The 24,140-nt window shown below is 39.6% G+C and overlaps 1 protein-coding gene across 9 annotated transcripts in view; it reads left to right on the top strand.

Moving 5' to 3' along the window:
- The window catches only part of ehbp1l1a (EH domain binding protein 1-like 1a), a 61,639-nt gene that overhangs the window by 5,388 nt on the left and 32,111 nt on the right, over positions 1 to 24,140 (top strand). For all 9 annotated transcript variants that reach the window (XM_050066783.1, XM_050066782.1, XM_050066781.1 and 6 more), the window contains exons 2-14: positions 5,465 to 5,522; positions 7,017 to 7,112; positions 7,204 to 7,257; positions 7,396 to 7,574; positions 7,761 to 7,906; positions 10,856 to 10,924; positions 12,086 to 12,319; positions 16,372 to 16,536; positions 18,609 to 18,818; positions 18,935 to 19,075; positions 21,914 to 22,117; positions 22,367 to 22,426; positions 22,520 to 22,625. In XM_050066783.1, the coding sequence (XP_049922740.1) occupies positions 5,465 to 5,522; positions 7,017 to 7,112; positions 7,204 to 7,257; positions 7,396 to 7,574; positions 7,761 to 7,906; positions 10,856 to 10,924; positions 12,086 to 12,319; positions 16,372 to 16,536; positions 18,609 to 18,818; positions 18,935 to 19,075; positions 21,914 to 22,117; positions 22,367 to 22,426; positions 22,520 to 22,625 (1,722 nt within the window). The remainder of the gene's footprint in view (positions 1 to 5,464; positions 5,523 to 7,016; positions 7,113 to 7,203; positions 7,258 to 7,395; positions 7,575 to 7,760; positions 7,907 to 10,855; positions 10,925 to 12,085; positions 12,320 to 16,371; positions 16,537 to 18,608; positions 18,819 to 18,934; positions 19,076 to 21,913; positions 22,118 to 22,366; positions 22,427 to 22,519; positions 22,626 to 24,140) is intronic.

Genomic DNA, 24,140 nt, shown 5'->3' with positions numbered 1-24,140 from the left:
GAGTGAGGGTAAATGGTTCGGCAGTTTGATGCAGCGTGTGCAGCAATGCGGGCGCTGCATCGGACTGATGTGGTGAAGAGGGAGCTGAGCTGGAAGGCGAAAAGCTTTCGATTTGAGGTGTTTCAGGCATCTAATTAGGATGCCGCCTGGGTGCCTCCTATTCGAGGTGTTCCTGACACGTCCCACTGGTAGGTGGCCCCGGGGCAGACCCAGAACACGCTGGAGGGATTACATATCTCATCTGGCCTGGGAACGCCTTGGGGTCCCCCAGGAGGAGCTGGAACGCGTCACTTGGGAGAGGGACGTCTGTGGTGCTTTGCTTGGGCTGCTGCCCCTGCGACCGGGCTTCAAAAATGCAGATGAAAATGGATGGAAACAAACACACAAACAAACAAACAAAAACAATCAAGATACAGCATGTCTGTAGGCGTATTTATGAACTGTGGACAGGGCCAGGCTAGCTGATTCCTCATGCCTCCAGTCTTTACGCTAAGCTAGGCTTACTCCATACTTAAAACACAGACATGAGATTGACATCCATCTTCTCATCTTACATCAGAAGGCTAGTGAATAGGCAGGATTCCAAAAAAACCCTGCTTCTTTAAGGTTATAGACTTCTATTCAACAGTATTTTACAACTACAAGTTTTTTACAGTAACAATCATTTTTATCCTCTCAATCACCACTTGCCGGTTAAACGCTAGTTCAGTGTAACGTGTTCATGTTACAAGAAAAATTAGGAATGTGCACTTACATGTATTTGATTGGATTTTGAAGTGTGTTTTAAAAAGACATCACCTTGCATAGCAGCAAAAGTTGAGTCAGGTTCAGTTGTTTGTTTGTTTTTTGCCATGGCGTTCTGCATGCGTATCTGCTGCACCTGGGCAGTGGTTTCATTGAAATGAATGAAAACGACTTAAGGAGCAGAGTTCACTCCCAAATCAAAAATACATATCTTTCCTCTAGCTGTAGTGCCATTAATTGGTCTAGATTGTTTTGGTGTGAGTGTTGGACATACCGGCCATAGAGTTGTCCACCTTTAAACAATCTAGACTGATAAATAGCACCACAGATAAGTGGAAATAATGCATTTTTAGGTGAACTGTCCCTTTATTGCCTCTTATCAGGCATAATAAAGCCGAAAGGAGAGTGAAGGATGTGTCAACTCATCACTGTCTGTACGCACCTACACAGTTCTAAGAAGAAGTCAAATAATAATTAAATAAAATAATTGAAAGCATCTGTAGGGGCTTTAAAGTTTAGCAAGAAATAAAGCTCACTGATGACCTATGGGTGACATCACAGACAGTACGGTTGTGTTTTTTACAGCCTATGACAGGAATGTGTAAAATGTGGATCAGCTAGATGGGCTGTCTCCCTGAACTGATAAGCAAAAACCTCCTACATTGAAGCAGTGTGTTTATCCAGTCTGGGGAAACGATTTAGAAGCGAACGATAAACAACTTCCCTCACGCCACCTTGCATTCCCTCATATGGTAAAGCTCCAACACCTCGTACTTCAAACTGATGAAAACAAATGCTCAAGTTATTTGCAGGTCTGACCTGAGCGTGTAATGTAAATGACATGTATTCTGCCTTGAGAAGCTGTGCTTTGCAAACCACTTATCTAAAGACGACTGGGGCTAAAAACACTATGGTACATTTGTGGGTCAGCCCGTTGCAACAGCACAGGAACATGTCTGTGATAAATAGAGAAGCAGGTGTAGGATTGCTATTAAGCCTCTGTGAAGTTCAGCGAGTCAGACGTTGTCTATTTCTGTTCTGTCTCTTTCACCCTCACTCCACTCTCTCTCACAACTGTTCTCACCAGTCTTCACATTAGTTATGAGAGTTGTGCAATAGAAGAAGGAGTTCCAGTGTCCCCACTACAGTTTGAGGGCTCTTTAAAGGCCACTGCTGCCAGTAGTTGATCATTTGCACCAGTATTTATACCATACCTTATTTTTGCCATTCTTTTTTTTTTTTTTCCCTCCATGCCAGTGATAGCCGTGGCCGGCAGCATTATGTTTTTGGGTTATCCGTCTGTACATCTGTCCCATGCTTGTGAACAGGATATTTTAAAAAAATGTCTCAAGAGAATTTCTTTAAATCTGGTTCAATTGTTCACTTAGACTCAGCAATGACTGATTAACTTCTGATGAGCAAAGGTAAAAGGTCAAGGTCACTGTTACCTTATTTGTCTCATTCTCATGAACGCAATATCTCAAGAACAGCAAGAGGGAATTTCTTAAAATTTGGCACAAATGTTCACTTGGACTCAATGATGACCTGATAAGATTTTGGTGGTCAAAGGTCAAGGTCATTCTGACCTTGTCTGCCTCATTCTTGTGATTGTGGTATCTCAAGAACACAAATGACACAAATGTCCACTTGGACCGAAGAATAAACTGATTAGAATTTTGTGGCACAAAATACACACAAATGTCCAGTAGGATAAAAAAATTAGGTGATGACATTTTATGTCCAAAAGGTCAAAGGTCAACTTCACCGTGACATCATAATGCTCTGCAAAACCACTTTTCTGGCCATAACTCAATGCCATATCTCAGGAACAGAAGGGGACACATTTGGTCAGATACGGAATTGGTGACACTAGTCTTAAAACTGTGCTGATTGTATAGGTCCTCTGTGTGTGAAGCATCCATGTTTCGGACTTAAATGGTAAGAAAAACTTGACTGGTCTGTGAAGGTTTACATCAACGGGGCGATAATTCTAATTTTTTTTTTTGAACTGCTGTTCAAAGGTCAAGAAAGAACCTTTACTCCTCACCTGTGACTAAGTATACAGATATGCAATCTAAGGAGTCCTACCAACCATAACAAAATAATGTTTTCTGTGGTCATGGTACAAATACAGTTTACAGTGACCTGTCTACAGATCACACACACTCAGAGGCAAACGCAATAAGTATAGCAAATAGGACCAGTTCACTGTAAACACACTGTATGTGACATTAAAGAAACTGATGCACTTTATTGTTACTAATCTGGTGTGTTTTATCCCCACATTCAGTACATTATCACACTACCAGACTAGAACCTTCTCTTGTGATGCCCCTCCCACTCCCACTCCCACTCCCACTCCCACTCCCACTGTTGGCTGTGTATTATGCATAGTTTATTATATAGCATTTAAGTTTATCCCCTGCATGGACTCCCTCCTCACATTCCCTGTTTGTGACAGCCTCACTCACTGTTTACAGTCTGCGACCGCTGTGGTCAGTGTTTACTTTTTTCCCCACGTCAGAAACATGTTTGTAATGTGGCCTCAAGCCATACTGTTTTCACAGCAATGGCTTCATCCACAGCTTGATTCTGTTTCTGTACAGTGTTCCCACAACAAGCTGCTGCTCTAAAGTCTCACATGATGATGTAAGAGAGGGATATTCTATGCAAGCAAATATTATAGATATTTGTTTTGAGCTTGAAAACTTGATTTGGCCTGAAGTGAAGGCCAAGTTAAGTAGCTGTGTTCCAGATGGATGAACTAAACAGGATGCACTTTTGTCAACTGATTGGACAGTTTGACTTCCTTTGATCGGATGATCATGAGGCAATGTGCTGATTGGCTTGTCAACTAAGGCAGAAAAACAGAATCTTTAAGACTTTGTGAAACCTCAGTGTCAAGTATTGCTGCACATATTTTAATTACAAATACACAAAATCTTTTTACAGCAACAAAATCTTTTTACACATGCAAATTATGTGTGCACAAAACATTTTCACACATGCAAAATATTGCTACAACTGCAGAACTTTGTTACACATTCACAAACTTGAATATGTAAAAAAAAAAATATCTGTGAACGTCATTTGTAAAGCTCAAAATATTAATAACCTTTATTTGCTCCAGTAGATTTCAGCCCCTGAAGTCTTGAGTCTCTCACTATTTACTGGCATGTTTGCAATATCTTCCTCTATCTTGTTTTTTTTCTCACACAGGCACACAGCCAATCCAGCTGTTTATCCTCGGCAGATTTACTCCCCATCACTAAGTTCTTGCTCACACAGTCACAAGATTTTCATTTTCTCCTGGCTGAGCTCTTAACCTCAGTGATTTGAAAACACACAGACAGGCCTGTGTTTATGCTGTGTGTGCTTTTCTCCTGGGCTTGTGCTCCTCCTCAGGCTACATGATTAGATTACATGAAATCAGACGGTGGTTCAGAGTGAAATATCTCAACAACCGTAGGATTGCCATGACGGGTCATGATTCCCAAAGGATAAATGATAAACATCTTGATGATCCCCTGAATTTTTGTCTAGTCTTTAAACATTGTCATTGTGAGCATGTTAGTTTGCTGACAAAGTGTTTACCTCGAGACAGTGTTGTCCTAGTGTACAGTCAGACGGAGGTGCTAGTGTTTTTGACTCTTAGGATACGTCCAACATGACTACTATTTCACTATATGCTACCTCATATTATATTAATTCTCAGTTTTAAATTTATACAATTTTAAACGCAATATGTCAAAAACATCTCAAGGGAATTTCTTGAAATTTGGCACAAATGTCTGCCTGGACTCAACAATGAACTGATTAGATTTTGATGGTCAAAGGTCAAGGTCACTGACCTTGTCTGTGTCATTTTTGTGAATGCAGTGTCTCAAGAATGCCGTAAGAGAATATCAGTAAACTTGGCTGAACATCCACCTGGACTCAACAATGGACTGATTAGCTTTTGATGGTTAAAGGTCAAGGTCACTGTGACCTCATTTGTCTCATTCTTGTGAATGTGATATGTCAAGAATGCTTTGAGGGAATTTCTTCAAATTTGCCACAAACGTCCACTTGGACTCAACAGTGAACTGACTGAAATTCAGTGGTCAAAATTCAGGGTTATGTTCATTCCATTCTTATTAATGAGATATTTCAAGAACACCTTAGGGGAATTTCTTCAAATTTGGCACAAACAATCACTTGGACTCAATAATGAACTGAAATGAATTTAGTGGTCAAAGGTCAAGGTCTTCGTGACTTCATAAAACATGTCAACTTCTGACATCATAATGTTCTGCAAAAACACTTTTTGGCCGTTATTCAACACCTCAACTCAGGAACAGAAGGGGAGACATTTGACACAGAATCGGTGACACTATTTGGTGCCCACCTTGAAATTGTGCTGATTATAGAGGTCTTCTGTACTGTTGTGGGGGAGATGTATGTGAAGCATCCAGGTTTTCACAGACAAACTTTATGTGCAACTTGACTGATTTGCAGAGGCATACAACTGCGTGGCTGTCATTCTAGATTTCACTGTTGAGCTTTAATTACACACACAAAATATCAACAGTCAAACTGAAAATGGAACTGAAACCTCATAAATCATATTTATGTTTTCTTGGAACAAATTGAATTGAACTTGAATTGATTTGGGTATGTGTGTGTAATGGTAGTGATTAAAAAACCCCACTGGAAACACTAACATGTTATTTGATTGCAGGCAACCAGACAAACTGAGAGTGGTGTGGATCAGGAGAAACAGACGTCACAGCACAAAGGTAATAAAGCAAAGAAGAAACTGATGATATTCATTCAAAAACATTCAAATAGCCAATAGTCTCTGTGGAGCTCATGGAGCAGAAATGGCTAAAACTATGAAATATTGTTCTGGATTTGAATGGTTTTTAGAGGATAAAGATTCTCTTTCTCCTCTATTTCCTGTATGTGCTCTGCAGAGGCTTTAAAATACAATCCATAGGAAACAAAGATCGTTAATCAGATTTTTTTGTGGTATGGCGTATGATGAGAGTGTGTCTATATCCCCAGCTCTGCTTGGAAGTCCATCCAGGCTGTGCTGATTTCAAATCACAAGTATTCAGCTCACACTTAAACATGTACAGTCCATGTTTACGCCATGTCCATGACTTTATCTGTATCTCTCTTTTCCTTTATGAATTTTCTGTATAAATTAGCTCAGAAACTGACAGCTAGTTCTTCATACCCGTCATCTGCCATGTTTGTTTACTCTTAAATCATGTTTGATCGTAAAGATTTGCAAGATTTCTGGTTTTTGAGAGTCAGGATTGGGACTGTTCATGAATGGAATCTGTTAGTGGATGGTGTGCTATTTTGCAGGCTGTTCCCATGCACTGTTCATATGTATACCTAAAACACAGAATCATGAGCCAGTAATTTGTACGTACACAAACAATGTAATTGTGAAGGCTGCATTCACATGACAAATGTGCTGACGGGAGTAAGAAAGAGAGTGGTAGAAAAAATGTGTGTAAGGAGGAAAGTTGGGGATGCGGATGGGTCAAACAAACACAGGACTTTCCCTCAGGAGCGTGGTGATTGTGTGAAACCAAGTGAGTTATTTTAAGGTGATGATGCCCAGTCATGATTTTCGTAAACCTAACCTACATAACGTCATGTTAAGTATGTAATTTGATGTGACAACTCCCAGTCATGATTGTCAACATAACTTAACATCAAGTACATAACATGATGTGACTACGCCCCCCCATGATGTCCCTAAACCTAACCTATGCAACTTAATGTTAAGTACGTAACGTGATGTGACGACACCCTGTCATGATATTCCTAAATCCAACCCATGTATCTTTACTTTCCTTAACCTAACCTACGTAAATTAACAGTAAGTATGTAAGTTAACATTAAATAGCCCTAAATTGTTGAGTGCGAATTTATAAGCTATAACATGAACCGTTGTATGTATTAGGTGAAGTTGTGTTTGGGCAAATTGTGGCTCTCCGCACACTATAAGAGCAAAACTATCACAATTATCATTAATTTACATTTTTATTTTATGTTAAGTGTGGAGTTTCCTACATTTTCCACATCTGGTAAGATTTGAATAATCTTTTATTATGGGCCAGCCTTTTAGATCCATCAAAAATCGGGGCTTTGGTGACGATTGTCCGGAGGGGGAAATTGGGCCCAAAATCAGCTTGCTTCTTTCGTAACGTGTGCCCGGCATTAGGCAGCAACTTGAGGACTCATTCCCTTGTTTCCGTTATCTTTTCTGTTAGCTCCACAGCTGGCAGCCGGGGATCAAAAACCCCTACAGAGGCCTGGTGCTATGGCAGATTCCAGAGAGTTTAGACATCACTGTAACACTCTTCAAGGTACGAGGTTAAGTCTCTTTGTATTTGAACATATGAATTCTTTGGCTTACAGATGGGAAATAGGTAAGCTAATTTGTTTGTCTGTCAATAGGAACCTACTGCAGAGGACTTTGAAGACAAGGACTGGACCTTTGTCATTGAAAATGTGAGCAGTGTACAGTACCTGCCTTATCCTTAGTTGTGATTTCATTTTATTTACTTTTATTGGAAAACAACATACTCTCTGAAAAGATATTTCCTATGTTCAGTCTTGACTATCATGTCCACTGATTTTGTTTATCAGGAAACAAAAGGCCGCAGGAAAGTGTTGGCATCAGCAGACGTTAATATGAAGAAGTTTGCCAGTGCCACGCCGGCCCAGTATGACTTAACACTGAAGCTCAAACCGCTGTCTGTCAAAGTGGTGGAAGCCACGCTGAAATTGAACCTGTCCAGTATCTTTCTCAAAGAGGGCAAGGCCACGTAAGTCATCAGCCCAGCAGCATTTCAGCATACTTTACTGAAAGCACCAAGTCTTCAGAGATGTATAGTTGTATTTCAGAATGTAATCAATACAGCTTTTTTTTGAAGCCCAATATTGATTATTTTTGACACAGATATTCTTAGATATCTAACGTTTTAAGCAGATTCTGTTTCTACTCTCCACAGAGATGAGGACATGCAGAGTTTGGCCAGTCTAATGAGTATGAAAATGAGTGACATTGGAAACCTTGACGACTTTAATGACAGTGATGATGAAGGCGGTGAGGAGAGGAGGGCCAGCTTTGGAACCGGACAAATTACTCATGTTACTGGTAAGACTGGGGACACACTTGAGGATCACTGGGCTTATTACACCAAATGAACATGCAATTACAGTCTGACAAGAAATCCTAATCTCGAGGCATTCAGGAGCTACTTGATCCAAATCCTGAAGTTCCTGATTCAAACGATAAATTTTAAAAAGCTTAAATTATTGAAATGATCTGAATGAGAGTTAACAGGGAGGATATGACTCCTCTTCCATCTGTTTATTATCATTTTCTATGAATGGGAATATGTATAAAGATCTGATTGAGTGATTTTAAAAAAAGATCCCAAATGTACCTAAAATGGCCAATCTGGAAATTCCACTGTTACATGCCTCTACTAAAACCTCTCTATATTTGCATCTGTCTATGCACAAGCTATGTTGAGATGTTATGATGTGGTTTGCTGGAGGTGTTGGGGTGCAAATGCATAAATCCAAAAGGATGTTCTAAAGTATACTCTAAAAGTTTAAAGTTTTGTTAAGCGGAGATAATATCTTTTTTTTTTTTTTTTTTTTAAAGCAAAATGATGTGAAATACAAGAGGGCTCCTTTGACTCAGTGTGAGCTGCAGTACCACATTCAAAGCTCTATTCATTTCCAGAGGGTAAATTTTTTTTATGTTTTGCGATGTAAATGTTTTGCCCTTTATTTTATTATCTGTTGCTTTGCTGACAGACCGCTGGCTAGCTGTGTTAACATGGGGAACCATAGTGCCCATGGTCCACCCTCCAGTCTCCACTGGTTAGCTAATGTTAGCCTTGCCCGCTCGGCACTGCACACCACAGGGGTCGGGTGGGAGTTAGCTACTGGTGCTGCTCATTCAGCAATTAAAGCGAGTAACCCTCACCTGGTGATAGCATAGGATTGCTGCTATACAATCCTGCTATACCCGAGGTATCCCTGGTGAGTAAACTGCTTCATTTTAAGATGCAAAACCCCTTTAGTACTGTTAACTATGTTAGCATCACTAGCCATGCTGACATAGCTAAAGGTGCTAACAGATCTAACAGTATTAGCTGAAAGGGTTTGAGGCTCAAAATTGAGCTGCTTACTCACTGGGGCAACCTGTAGGGAGACCAGGGGAGTGGGCCCCATATTTCTACAGCAACGCTTTTAGGTCTGGACGGTGTTACAAGCAGTAATCGTTGAATGAATGGTGCCACAAGCATATGTTAGCTCCTGTTGGTGCCCAGTGCAGTAAAATGAATAGTGGAAAAATTTACCTCGAGACCGGCAAGTATAATTGGCCAAAAATATTCCTGGCCATTACCCAACTGACGGTTAACGGTTGACATCTCTAATACTGAGATTTTTCATATAGACCTTGTAGTTGCAGAGAAATGCTAAGTTAATTTTGTAATTAGTTTGTAATTAGAGAGCAGACCTAGTGAATAAGAGCAATGGAGAGAAGACCTTTCACTCTATCGGGACAGCAGAAATGCTTCAACATTACAGCGGTTAAAGAGTGAAGTTTATTCCCTCTACAAACCCAACGACAGCTGGGTTTAATTTTATTCTGTCATCAAGTTATTCTCAGGGGTTAATTAGCTACAACTGATATAATCTGCCGCTGGCAACGTCTGTCAATATAAGTAGGGAAAGTGAAAGCAGTGTAAGATGAAAATAAAAAAAGCTGCTTTCTAAACGTTTCAAGATTCAAGATTCAAACTTGAAAGTTCCTGAGGGGCAATTTGCTCTACAGACAGTAGTCCAACACAGATGAATACCATACATTGCACACAACAAAACATCAAGATCCGTATCCCCTTCACTGTCAATGTGAATCATGGGAAAAGAAAAAAATTTTTGTTTAAAAACCAATAGCAGATAGAACGTAACAGATAGCATATGATTTGTATCATGCCCTTTGTAAATATAAACACCTTCAGCTTACCCTACTGTAAATACTATTTTGTGTACATTCTTTTAAAAAAATGTTTTAATTAGGGTTGCACCCATTCCTACCATCCTGGCGACAATAGAAAATGTGTTTGTTCATAATTTTAATGCATATTTATATTGGTTATTCTGCTTTGTCAAATGCCTGTTTTTTGGTAATCAGGGTGTCTGCAGGTCCTTAACAAGTCTTAAAATGTCTTTGAGTTTGTGAGGTATTTATTGCAACAAACATTTTATGTTGTTTCATTTTTTCCTCCACCTTTGATTTCTTTTTTTTTTTTCTTTTTTTTTTTTTCAAAATGAGTCAAGCACTTCTGTGTGAAGGTCCACATTTCTGATGTTACAAATCTGTAAACCTACCAATAAACCTAATACTGTCTTTTTACTTTGAACTTGCACCTACCTGTTGGCAAAATGTAGATTAACCTAACTCACTCTAATAACCATATTCCTAGATAAAACCCAGCATTGCCTCAGCATGGGACTACATTGATACTACTGACCTTTATACGTAACCTTCAGGGCTTTAATAATAACAGACAACAGATGATTGGTTAAAAATCTTAAAAGTCTTAAATCTGGTTAAATACTATCTTGAAAAAGTCATTTTTAAGCATTAAATTTAGGTGTCTGGTACCTCTAAACAGCCTGTTAATACAGTGTTTGTGATATGATTTTTCTTTTGAAGATTCTAATTCTAATCTCAACATCTGATAAACACAGCCACGAGTATACTGACACCAGCTTTACCCTGCACATGCCTCCAAAGAAGTCTGTTCTAAATAAAGTGTTGCTGGGCTACATTTAGTCATGTATACTGCAACATGCAACTTCCACACTACAAGGTCTAATTAATTCTGGGAAAGACTCGACACCCTGCCATGTTGTCAACCTCAACTCTGTAGGGTCAAACAAGGATGTCCCTGGTCACCTTTTTATTTCTCTTTGAACTGTTTTTCTGAAACTTTTGCTTCCACTTTTGTTTCCTATTTAAAACCCAGTTCCCTTTTCATATAATCTTTCTGTCTGCTGTTCCTTTTTCTCTTTATAACAGCCTCTGGTTCTTCTAGCACGAGAGTACATGATCTGGCTTGGAGGCCTGCAATTGAATCAGGCCCCACAGGTAACTGCATCTGTTACCCGATTTACTCCTCCCAACCATATCGCCAGAGTAGATGTTGGCATTGTACATTCCTGCAAACTGTGCAATTGTACATTTGTACCTTATTATGTAGTGGATACTTTGAAACTTTATGTTTCTTTACATTTCAACAATGATGTGGTTAATATGTGGCACCATCCTTGCTGGAAACACGGTAGTGTCTCAGTAAAAACAACAGCTATTTGTGGCACTATCCTGGCAGGAAATGTAGTGATGTTTTCGTAAACAGAAACAACTGTTCTCAGTGACACTATCCTGGCTGGAATTGCCGCGTTGTCTAGGTAAATAAAGAACAACTACTTTCCACTACTTCGTGACACTATTCTGGCTGGAATGGTTGTCTTGGTAAATAAAATAAAAAACAACTGTTCTTAGTGACACTATCCACGCTGGAAATGTGGTGATGTCTCGGTACAAGCAACTGCTTTTTCGTGGCACTATCCCAGCAGGATATGCGTCTATGTCTTGGTAAACAAAAACAACAGTTGTGGAAACACAGCCGCTGGAAACACAGCAATGACTCGCTAAAACACAACCAGTTTTGTTGCTTGGTGGTTTGAATAGCAGTCTGCAGCTAGGCAGGTGTCTCACCTAGACGTCACGCCTAGATGTGACGCCATACTGCCACACCACGTCACTTCAGAAATGTAACGTATCTGTGGTTTGCAGAAATGTACAATGCATTTTTTTCTAGTTTTTGGGCTGCTCCTCCACCTTCCTGATGGTACACTACCCCCCTCACGATCCCCCGACACCCCCCAAACACACACACACACACACACACACACACACACACACCACATTGCACAGTATTTGAAATTGTATTTTTTGAATTTGCTTAAGTAGCCTAGTATATTTTTGATAACATGAAAATAACATATCGGAGTACTCAGAAACCCACTCTTTTCATCTTATTCCTCTTCCTCTTTTCACTTCCTCTCCTCGTGTTTTCTCATATCTGCTGCCAACTGTCACTTTCATCTGCACATATTTATTCTGTTTTTTTCTGCTCCTATCTTCTTCATTTGTTCTTTCCTTTCAATCCTTCATTTAATCTCTCTATCCCCAACCTTTCTCTTCACCCTGTCCTTCCATTCTACTCATCTCTTATCTCTCACCCAGTAACCTCAGAGATGGATTGGAAAACGTCCTCTGGCATTTCCTCCACCATCTCGGTTCCATCTCGTCCTCCTCTGCCCGAACCCCCAGACCCCTCTGTTCCATCCTTTTTACACACACGACCACCAAGCACTGCCCAGCAGGCTCGGCCCTCCCCCTATGCCTACTCACTGCCAGCCTTTACAATTGCTCACCCTCCTGCACTTCCCAAAATCTTCCAGCCCGCTGCCGGATCAGGTATACGTCAACAGATACTCCTTATCCTGTGTCGATTATTTTGGTTGTAATTTTGTAATTGTGTAATTCTCCTATTGTGACTTAAGTTTAAAAATAGAAAAAAAATTCTATCTACCTATCTTCTTATTACAGGAGCAATTCCTAAACTCATGGTTATGTCCTATCCTGTCTAAGACCTCTTATCTTATCTTATCTTATCTTAACTTCACTTCACTTCACTTCACTTCACTTCACTTCACTTCACTTAAGTTAAGTTAAGAAATCCTAACTATAACCTCACTTCCCTATAGTGATAGACCCAGCTTAGATGTCAAGCAAACGACTTTAAACATGACGTTTATTGTAGACTTAAAACTGAAAGATACAAACAAATGCAGTTCTGTTGTAACGGGCTGGTGCTGTAGTTGAGCATGTAGTAGGCCTGCTGTAGTTTGCTTTTAGGCTTTAGACTTTGACCTGCCTTAAGCCCAGTTCAGACCAAGATTCGTGGTGCACAGGCAACTACTTGCAATGTGCGGTTCTGCAACGTTCTAATAACGTGCCGGTTCACACCAATGCGACTAGATGAGACAATGTATCATCTCTATGCAACAACTCTCTATACCTCTGTTCTGATTTCCACCTTTTCATGCTTATTTTGTGGTTGAATATAATTTCTAGCTTCTCAAAATATTAATGAGGATAGTGATATTAGATTAGTGATAATAGTGAAAAACATAAAAACGAGCATCAGATGGAGCACCTGCAAATGAGGTCTGTGGTCAATTTGACTTGATCAGCGGACTTCACTACAAGCTGATTGGCTTAGACGCAGGCGATGTGCTTTACATTCTAAAAAACAGCCGCCGGTAATTCACACACCACTGCAACTGCGAATCATTGGTCTGAACTGGGCTTTGAAATCAGTCTGACTGTACCAGTTTTAGATTTTTTAATAATATCCATAGCCAAGGCATTATGTTATCAGGTTGTCCGTCCATTTGTTTGTCGGTATGTACATACGTATGTCTGTATGTACAGTATGTCCATCCATCCCATTCTTGTGAATGAAATATTTCAGGAAAGCCTTAAGGGAATTTACTTCAAATATGGCACAAACATCCAATTGGACTAAAGAATGAATCGATTAGATTTTGGTGGTCAAAGGTCACTGTGACCTCACAAAACATGTTTTGGGCTATAACTCAAGGACTTGTACACTAATTATGACAAAATTTTGCACAAATGTCACACAGGATTAAATCTTGGAGTGAAGTGAAAAGATCAAAGGTCAACTTCACTGTCAGCAAAAACACTTTTCTGGCCATTACTCAACACCATATCTCAGCAACAGAAGGGGGGGAGATTTGTTCAGATACTGAATTGGTGACACTAATCTTGGGTGTCCATCTTGAAACTGTGCTGACTGTATAGATCTTTTGTGCAGCTTCAGTGAAGATAAGTGTAAAGCATCCATGTTTTAGAATTTGTAGTTTCTTCGCAGCAACGTTCATATTTGAAGCATTGTCAACTGTCATGACTACATGAGTCTGGACAGACAGGGATGTAAACTGCAACTTGACTGGCTGGCAGAGGCTTACAACCACGAGGCAGTAATTCTAGTTACTGTTAGACCTAGGTTCTTGAGATTAAGTAAAGAGAGCAAGCCCATTATTTTAAACATGTGATCTGGAGTTATGTAATATGACATACATTTTTAATTGATCTGTGGCACCTCCTGCTGTGCTGATAAATCAGTATGCCCTTCTTTTGAAGATTTGAGCCTTACACAGGCCTATAATCCTTTTCTCCATTAGTATCAGTTTGAAATTTTCTCTTCCATTTGCACAGCCACAGTCTGCTGTCACAGTAAATTTGTGGCTTTTGGCTTTTCTCCATCCTCATCCAGACAGGACTGTTGCCAGGCCAGTGAAGTCAAGATGAATAGATTGCTCTGTTATGCTCTAATCTGTGTTGAAAAGGAAAGTGGTTTGCAAAGGAAAGCTTCTCTACATCGTAGTTATATGGTACAGCAGTGAGTGATATTCTGTCAGTGTTAGACTGATGTCAATTTGAAGATTGATATGAATGATGTATGTATGGTATGTAGACTAAGTACCAGGCTTCATCCTTTAATCTTGTCATTTATTTCCACTGCCTGTTACCTTCCCATGAAGCAAAAGGTGCAGACAACCTTGCACTGAAGTCAGTTTAAAATGACTGTGTAAGGCCCTGATCACACAGAAAGCGTTTTGCAGGTTGCAAAACATGAGGTGCACCATACTGCCCCCTTTTTTTTTTTTTTTGAAAAAATGCCAAAAAACACTTGCTACGCCTTTTTATTGTTGCCAAGCAACCACCCCATCACCTCCTTACCCTAACCTTCCTGTGTAATTAATCTGCCGTTTATTTATTTATTTCACAGTAATTAGTTACTAAAATGGACAGGCAGAGGGAACTTGCTGTAACTCTGGTTGAGGGTGAGAGGCTGTTTGCAAATAGTTTGTTGGGCACAGGGAAATGGAGATCTGTGTGGGTACATGAGGCCATGATAAAGAGGGTGGATCACATCCAGGAGCTTCGCTTCGATGATGGCCATTTCCAGGCATGTTTCAGGATGACTTGAGGGCAGTTTGACAACCTGCTGTCTATGGTCGGGCTTAGCATAACAAATATAAATACTAACTACAGGGAGTCCATTAGTCCTGCTGAGCGACTGAGCACCACCAGTTTCTCCTCCATTTTTTTTACCAACTGTAAACTTGTTGTCGTGACCACCACAGAAGGCCCACCTCTCAAATCATCCCACTGGACAATGGGAAAAAAGCAGAGATGACATAGGGCGCTTTTCTGCACTGAGTCAAGTTTGAAGTTGAGTTCAGAGCGCTCCAGCAAAAACACCAGGCGCCTAGAGCACAGAAACATGAGGCATGTAGCAACGCAAAAACAGCAAGCAAAAGGCTCCATCCACATTAAAAATAATTACAAAGAGCCGCCTCAAGCTGCTAAAATGCTTTCTGTGTGATCAGGGCCTAAGATGACGATAATATGGTGAACTACTGTATAAGGCTTTAAGTATTATTTAAGTTATTATTGGAGGGTTTAAGCCCATTAGGCTTAGGTGCAGGTTTTTTAAGTCTTGTTAATTCTTATTTCCTTATATGCCCATCTGCCTGTTCTGTTCAGTTTTGTTAGCTGAATGGTTTTACTCCGGGTGTAGACATCTAAACTGTTTCTTGTTTCCCAAGAAATATAATAACAGGAAAAACTAGTTAAATTCTAGGTGTAAACCAAAGGGGCTGACATTTACAAAAAATACATATCCCTATTAGAAATATCAGTTCCTTATGTAAGTACTTTATGGATGCAATTCTCAGAGTCAGCAGGGGTGCAAAACTCAGCAGCACAATGGTAACTTTCTTCTGGCCCACCAAATGTATCTATTGTAGGCCTTAACCATCACAACAAGATGTCTGCCACCAGCTTTACATGGAAACACTTAAACGATTGAACATGAAGATGCAAAGTGTTTGCTTAAAATGCCGTTTGCTGGAACACCTGGAATCTCAGTATGATAAAATTCCAAGTGAAAGCCCACCAAAGGGTACAAGAACATTGGATTCATACTTTTTATCGAAGGCACTTACCTGGGTGAAATACTGGCAGAGATGGTAGCTTATGATAGATTTACACTCAACAGAATGGCAAGATGTTCTAATGTTTATTAACATAAATGGCATTACTTTGCCTTAATAATTATTAGTAACACCAAATAACATACTACAAATTAAGTCATCAGTTTGGGAATGCATTGGTTTATGCATAACTCTCCTTGTTGCATTTACTGCTGCTTGAAATATGACATATGCGTTTTGACTTTAGCTGAAGTTATACCTTAAAAACAAGTCAGTTTTTGGGATTCCTAGTTTTGTGTAATTCTACTCTTGGGAAAAAAGGTAAAACTAAGTATTTTTAGTTTTACTTACCATTTTTTCTGCTTTTGGTTTGTCTTCCTGCTCTCCCCTTTCCACTTTCCTCTTCTGCCATGTCCTGTATCGATCTTTTCCTCTCAGCTCCTCGAAGGCCCCATAGCTTCCACAGTGACTTCTCTCCAGCTGAGGGCTTGGAGGCTTTCTCTACCTTCACCCCTTCTAAAGCAGTCTCCACCTCTTTTCTCTCTTCTACACCCTCTGATCCATCTCTCCATCATCCTGCTTTCTCTGATACCTCACAGACAGGTATTACATAATTCAGTTCAAAAACAGTAATTGGTTTCTAATTGACACAAGGTTTTCACAGACCCTTAAAAGCAATGTTTGCATGATATCCAACAAATTTTCTCCCCATGAATGACATTATGTTTTTAACGTACAGCTACTTAATGCAGAGATTGAGAGATGAGATTAGGTTTAGGCAACCAAGTTACTGTTGTTAGGTTTACGAAAAGAAACACAGTGAGGATGTACCTTAAAATGACCCAAAGTTCACATGGATCCGAGCACCTGACTCCAGGGTTAAGTCCCGGGCGAAAGTCTGCTTTTTTGTGACCCATCCACCACCCAAACCTGCCTCCTTATAAGTGCTCTGGATTGTTTACAGCCATCAGCGCATTGGTCACGTGATTGCAGCCTTTCAAAATACGTGGGTTATGTACAACTTTGGGTGCACTACTTTTTGTAGGAAAACATTTTAAAAATTTGTGAGAACTGAAAAAGGCATTGAATTTATTAACCTAAAAATAAGGCCTTAATTGCTGTTAAATTTTCTTAACTCAATCTTTCAAAAGTCTTAATACATGCCAAGACATGGAAAGTAGGATGTTATGAATCTTTTTTTCTGTCATTGCATTGTAAAATCTCAGAATAACTGGTAACATCTTATCTTTTTTGAATAATTTACCTAATGCCTCTTGCATTAACGCCATGCAGATCAGGACAGCAGATCCACTGTCTGCTTGCTAGCTGTCACTGAACCTAAATTCAACGAAACTGGCTATTTAACCAAGATTTTGTGGCATGGCTAAAACTGGTTCATACAATGCGCGGTGTATTCCGTGCAAAAAGTTTGTCAACCTCAGTATGATGGCAATCAGTGCAGTTGATTCCCACATGCAGAGGGAGAAACACAAAATCCCCCAAGAAAACTCGCCAACGAGCGACAGGTATTTCCCAGCTCTATTTTATTCTCATCCCTGCCACACCTTTAGCTCCATCTCTAACAGTTGCACAAGGGTCAGCAGCCACAGATCTCAGGACAACTTTCAAGTGTATGCCCACACAAAAAGCACTGTGGTGTTCAAACACAGTGACAAAACTCCAATCATTCAAGCCAAATGAGTCAAGTCAAATATTCCTTCAAAACAAGTATGTTCACATTTTTTCCCTTTAATTTTGTTCATTGTAATATTGGTCTGTAAATTTCATTCCAGTTGCATTAAAAACGTATTTAAAAAGCCTTAAATTTAGCTAACCTCAAGCTGTGGGAACCCTGTGACAAAACTATCCAAAATATAATATGGTGCTGTTTATTGGTGTTGATTTACTTTAAGGGCTTAATGCTGCATCCACATTGAATAGAAAAGACAGACATGAACTCCTACTTCTTAAAAATATCTTTAGAAAGCATTAAAGGGATAGTTCATATTTTTTGAAGTGGGGTTGTTATGTGTACTTTATCAATAGACAGTATATTACATACAGTAGATGTCAGTCGGCACGCCCCCAGTTTGGAAAAGCAGGCTGGAGCCCGACAAAGAGGCTAAGCAATCTACTGCTGTGGAGGAGTCAGCATCAAAACATATTTTAGCCACCTAAAAAAGTTCCACCTAAAAATATTGCTAAAAGAACTGTTTTTCCTAATAGAGTAGTAGAGTCTAACAGTAAGGACAAAGCAGTGAAAATACTATATATATAGCATTCACTTAAACTGATCCCCTCCACAGCAGCAGATTGCTGAGCTTCTATGTCGGATTCCAGCGTGCTTCTCCAAACGGGGGGCATGCTGACTGAAATCTACTATAGATAATACTCAATCCCGTTTCAAAAATCTGAACTATCCCTTTAAAGAAAGCACCTTTCGTCTTGTTTTTGTTATTTAGCCAAGTCCAGGGCTGCGGTTGCAGCAGTTTTCATTAAAGCTGGGGAAATCGATGGTCACCATATATTATTTTACATGTATATAGCTTGTTGAAATTGCACTTTTTCAAATCACAATATGGATGCAGCATTAGTTTTAGCATACTTTTGCTCTGCCATTTTTCATCACTACCCTCTTTTTCTTTTCTTTTATTCTTTCTGTCTTCATCTGTCAGCCTGTCCCAGTGCGTGGAGACCACAGAATTTTCCGTCTTTTTCTTCTGTGTCCTCCTCTTCCTCCTCATCCTCAGCTCCTGTCAGCTCCTTCCCTTCTATTCCTCCACCACCTCCTGCTTCCAGACAGCCCAAAGCCCGTCTCACCTCTGTGGGCGAGACAGGCTTTGCCCTCACCAGGCCCACCAGCCTGCCGTCTGCCCCTGAGACAGGTACAGGGACAGTTCCTGTCAGAGGCTTTCAGTTTCTTCACCTGTTACTGTGCCTTTACTTGTGTTTATCCCTCCATCTTCCCCTGTTCTTTTCCCCTTCTCCTTATTTATTCCAGCTTCCTGGCAGAGTGAATGGAGGCCTCCTAAATCTCAGGCCCCTCTAGCACAGCCTGCCCTCTCTCCTAAGTTTCTGCATCCCTCTGCCAATGATCCTGGACAGCCTGCAGTACTGCAGAGACAGCAGACAGAGACGCCATGTAAAGCTGCTCTACCTTTAAACCAACTCAAGCCTGATATCCTCCTGTTATTCAGCCTCAGCCTCCCTGCTGTACTCATGTGTCCTTTCATTCATGTTCTCTGTTTTTATCTAAACCCAGAGCCTCCTCTGCTGTGCTAACGTCTCATTTGCTAATATGCTGCTTTGATTCCTCCGCACTGATTCAGCATTCACATGAGTTTAGATGGACTATGCCCATGCATAGTTTAAAATGTCAAGACATTACTTAAAGACTCAGACTGATTCAGGTTTTCTCACATGCTGTATGTAATCCACTGCTGGATATTCATGCTCTGAGCAGTTGGTGTGAATAACACATTTTATATACACATCCTACATGAGAACAATCTCCTTGACAAATTAAAGGGTAAATCTGGTGATATTCTGTACCCTTCTTCTTGTCAACAACTCTCATGTGCAGAGCCACAACAACAATGCATTGACCTACTAACAAGTATTGTGTGTGACTATCAAAGCCTGATATGTCCCCTTCCTCTGTGCCACAGAGCTCCTTTGTTGTCTAGTAACTGTTAAAAACACATCAGTGAGCTACACTGTTGTACTGGGTTACATGCTCCCTCATTATTATGAACACACAGTGTAGTTTATTCTGACTCAATCCCACATACAATGTCCTGCTGCTACAAATACTCACTACAACACCTGAAAATAGTCCCCAACAATTGCATAATTTCCTCCCGTTATTGCAAGTATTAATTTTTTTTTTTAAATACAGTGTCCAGCCATTGTAGGAAATTATTTAGCATTATTAAAAATGAAACTATTTATTTATTTATTTATTTTATCTGTTTTTAAAGATTTATATCTTCAGTAGGAACCAACATAAGTTGCTTTTACATACATCATGTGAACAAACGAGTGCCCCAGCAACATATTTTCTTTCTATGTTAATGCACTGTCAGATATTATAAAACAGGCAGCAGAATTCCCTGTCTAATAAATTAAGTAATTGATGAGAATGTGTTTGTGGACACACTGTAAGAAGCGGGAAGGGCATTGTCGCTTTTTTGTAATGGTTTTGTCATGTCTACATAAGTCTGCAAGGAACAACAACAGCTAAATTCAGTATTTTTTTTTTTTTAAAATTGGGCTCTATTTTCTCATGTTTTGTGTCTAAGTGACTAATGGGAAGAACAATTTTTGAAATTGGTCCAGTACTGAGCAAAGGGCAAAACAGGCTGTAATTTAACCACAAGGGGCAATTGTGCACTGTTAATGTACATTCACTCAAAGTGCTTGTTTTTGCCACTGATAGCCTCAGATTAGTATTATGAGTGTTTGACAACATTATTGAAAGGATGTTGACAGAGGTAGACCTTTTTGATAAGATCTTTTTTGTTTAACTAGAAACAGCCCTGAAATCGCTATCACTATACCCACCAGATTTCTTTTAAAAAAACAGTAATTTTAGCGTGTATACAGCCAGCATATTTTCACATCGTAATGGATGATTTAGGGGTTTATTTTAGTCAAACCAAAGTCGATGATATTTGATTCAGTGGAAAGACAAACCAAGACGGCTTTTATGAGTTTTATTTTGCTCCTGTCGACTTTGAATGAAGTTTGTTTTACGATGATAAAATTGCTGTTTATTTAAATGGAATCTGGTGGATCTGGCAGAAGTGAATTAGGTCTGTTTTTGATTAAACAAAAGGACCTTACACTTTAACAAAAAGGTCTATCTCTATAGGGGTCCTTTCCATAATGTTGTCAGACACTTAGAATAACAATCTGAACCTGTCAGTGGCAAAACCAAACAATGGACGTAAATTGATAGTGCAAACAAAAATATGGGAAATAGGGTCCAGGTTGAAAAATGTACCCTTTAATGTTACAGACTTCTGTCTCCAAATTACACAAAAGCATTACTTGTACACACTGGTTCCCAACCTGGGGGTCCCGATCCCCACTATTGGGTCGCCAAAGGCCTTCTTGATTTTAAGGGGTTTAAAAAATGTTTTAAAAGATATAAACATTAGGCCTTTATCTCAGCATTTTATTCATTTCCGTGATGTAAACTAAATGAAATTGTTATTTTTGAAGTCCAGATTATTCAAGGTCTAAACTTAAAAATTACACAATTATAACAACCAAAGAGATGATAGAATGATGGCCGAGCCTCAGGGATGTATGATTGTTAAAGTTAAAAAAAGTTAAGAAAGCAATGTCACATACTCCATGTCTTGACAAGAGCTTAAGAAAACTTATAATGCTAGCCTTTCAAATGATAATTAAGTTATTACAGCGGCTAAACAAATCTTGTTTTTGCCCTCTCTGTATAATTAACCTGTGGCAGCCTTCACATTAATATGACAGCGTTCAATGCAGACCTCGGCGTTGGGGTTGTTACAGAAATGTTACTGGGTCTGATCTACTGTGACTTCAATTGTGACTGCTACAGAAAAAGTGAATTATGCAAACATGAAAACAACATGTAAAATTGCCAGCATGATTAAGCAGGTTCATGTCTGAAAAGGGTGTACAGAAATAATCTTTTCACTTCCTGGGCCCAAACTGTGTCCATCCCATTCTTATATGATGTTTTTTGCCTCTGGTTCCTCTTATGCTGCTTCTGTTGGTCCTTTTCCAAGTACTGCACTACCTGCTCTCTCTGTCATCTCTCTGTTAGTGACTGCTACAAGAACTAACACTGGAAAAAATGACTGCTGAACTGATTTTGGAAAGCACACTTTAGTTATGTGTCACTGATATTCCGCCTTCCTTTCCCTCCACTCTACCCTCTTTCTTCTCCTCCTTCCCATCATCCCTCTGCCCTATTCTGCTTCCTCCCTGTCAGCTTCATTCTCTCTGCCCACTGGTCAGTCTATGGAGCAGAAAGCCCAGGGAGGGGCTGGATTTGTTCCTTCCTTGAGACCCCAGGTCACCCCTGCGATAGAGTCTTCTTTAAGTCCTCCCTTTGCTCCTGTGCTCTTTGGGCCTCCTTCCTCTCAGCCTCATATAGCCCAAACTGCCATAACCTCACACAGTGACCAAGATGCAGGTACAGAATCAGAAAGGAGCAATGATCCACATTGTTCCTACTTGATTAGAATTAGCACTGAGTGACTCAATCCCATCACTATACAAGCACATGTCTCCCCCTTCTGGTTGTTTGCATTAAAGCAGCTAAACACTTGATTCTACACAGGTAAAAAGTCACTCTGTTTATGCTGTGCTGTTGTGGTGGCATATGAACATCATCTTTCAGCTTATTATATGTGATCTCTTCTATGCTTTTCTTTTGTTTTAGAGTTCAAAAGACAGTTGAGTACGCTGAGTGAAGAGGACAACCAGTGTACAACACCTACAAGTGAGTGTGGACACAAAATGCAGTGCAGAATAATAAGTGACACCTATATGCATTGACTACATGGCTAACTCTATATAATTATATGTTGTTCAGGCCCTGATCCCAGAGCGCCGGCCAGCTGGAGGCCAGAGCTGTCCAGGGCCTCAGAACGGAAAAGAGATGCACATTTTGGAATCGAGGTTGTTAAGGCAACAGCAGGGTGAGTAAATAGAAAAGGCTGCCTTTAATCAGGTGTGGTGTTTCTTAATAAATGGTGTGGTTGGCATGGCTGTAAAGGAATAGTCCACCCTCAGGTACTCCAACACTGTTAATGACATCAATTTGTGGCATCAGATGGATTAAAAGCTAGGAGGATACCCTCAGCTGTTGGTGGAGCTGCCATGAGCAAACTCTATTCACTGATGAAGAACATGTCATCGGGTTGAAAGGACTCAAAAAAGTAGGAGGACCTTGATTTGGTATTGTTTTGTCAAAAGTTCTTATTTATTTACAAAGTATTTTTCAAAATAAAAGGAAGAAAGTGCTTAATGAAAATATTTAAGCATGAAAGATCTAACAGGCAGAATAGTGACAAACACCAGAGCAACAAAATGGAGTTGATAAAACAGAAACAAGATCAACAATAGACAAAATGATCACATAAGAAAAGGGATTCTGTGAATCTTGCGAAGGTTTTTGAAAAAGACAGCTGATCTGGAAAATGTATCCAAAGTTAAGGGGAGAAGCAAATATTTTGTCTCTCTTTATTTTAAGCCAACATCTGGGAATAACCAGGAGACACGGGGTAGCTCACCTGAGGGATTATTAGTTCTTATAAGTACATGAGGACCCAATTTAATCTTTGGAAAAAGCCTGATTGCATAAGATTCTTGATATGAAATGAAACATCCAGAGAAGAATTAAATGTGACAGCTAAATTCTAGAGTGTATAGAGAATATTCTAAAGTGTACATCTTAATATTTTAGTTTAAAGTTAAAGTTCAACTTTGTTATTTTTCATCCTGGACCCCATTTTCCCATGTTTTTGTGTCAGAGTAACTAATGTGAACAAGCAGTACAGTAATTTTAGCGTTTATAGAGCCTTACTAGGTGAATTAAGGGTTTATTTCAACCCAACCAGAGCTGGTGATTCTTGGAACAGTTAAAAGATGAACTAAAATGACTTAGGATTTTTTTTTTTTTCATTTCTCTCAACTTTGAATGAAGTGTGTTTTACGATGTTAAAATTACTGTTTATTTAAATGGAGTCTGGTGTGTTTGAGGATGGTGATTTTAAGACTGTTTCTGTTTAAAAATAAAGGATCTTACTCTTTAACAGGTCTATCTCAGTAGGGATCCCTTCCATAATGTTTGTAGATACTAATAACAATCTGAGCCTGTCAGTGGCAAAAACAAACACTTTAAGTGGTGCACAATTGCCCACAGGGATTACATTGCAACCTGTTTCACTGTGACTAGCTGCAGTGCTCTCACTCAAAAATGGACCAATTTCAAAAACTGTTATTTCCATTTGTCACTTAGACACAAAAATGTAGGAAGATAGGGTTCAGGTTCAATCAATCAATCAATTTTATTTATAAAGCCCAATATCACAAATCACAATTTGCCTCACAGGGCTTTACAGCATACGACATCCCTCTGTCCTTAGGACCCTCGCAGCGGATAAGGAAAAACTCCCCAAAAAAACCCTTTAACGGGGAAAAAAACGCGGTAG

The sequence above is a fragment of the Epinephelus moara genome, chromosome 17 (genome assembly GCF_006386435.1).
Source record: "Epinephelus moara isolate mb chromosome 17, YSFRI_EMoa_1.0, whole genome shotgun sequence".
Taxonomy (NCBI): domain Eukaryota; kingdom Metazoa; phylum Chordata; class Actinopteri; order Perciformes; family Serranidae; genus Epinephelus; species Epinephelus moara.
This window is presented reverse-complemented; position numbering and strand designations above follow the sequence as displayed.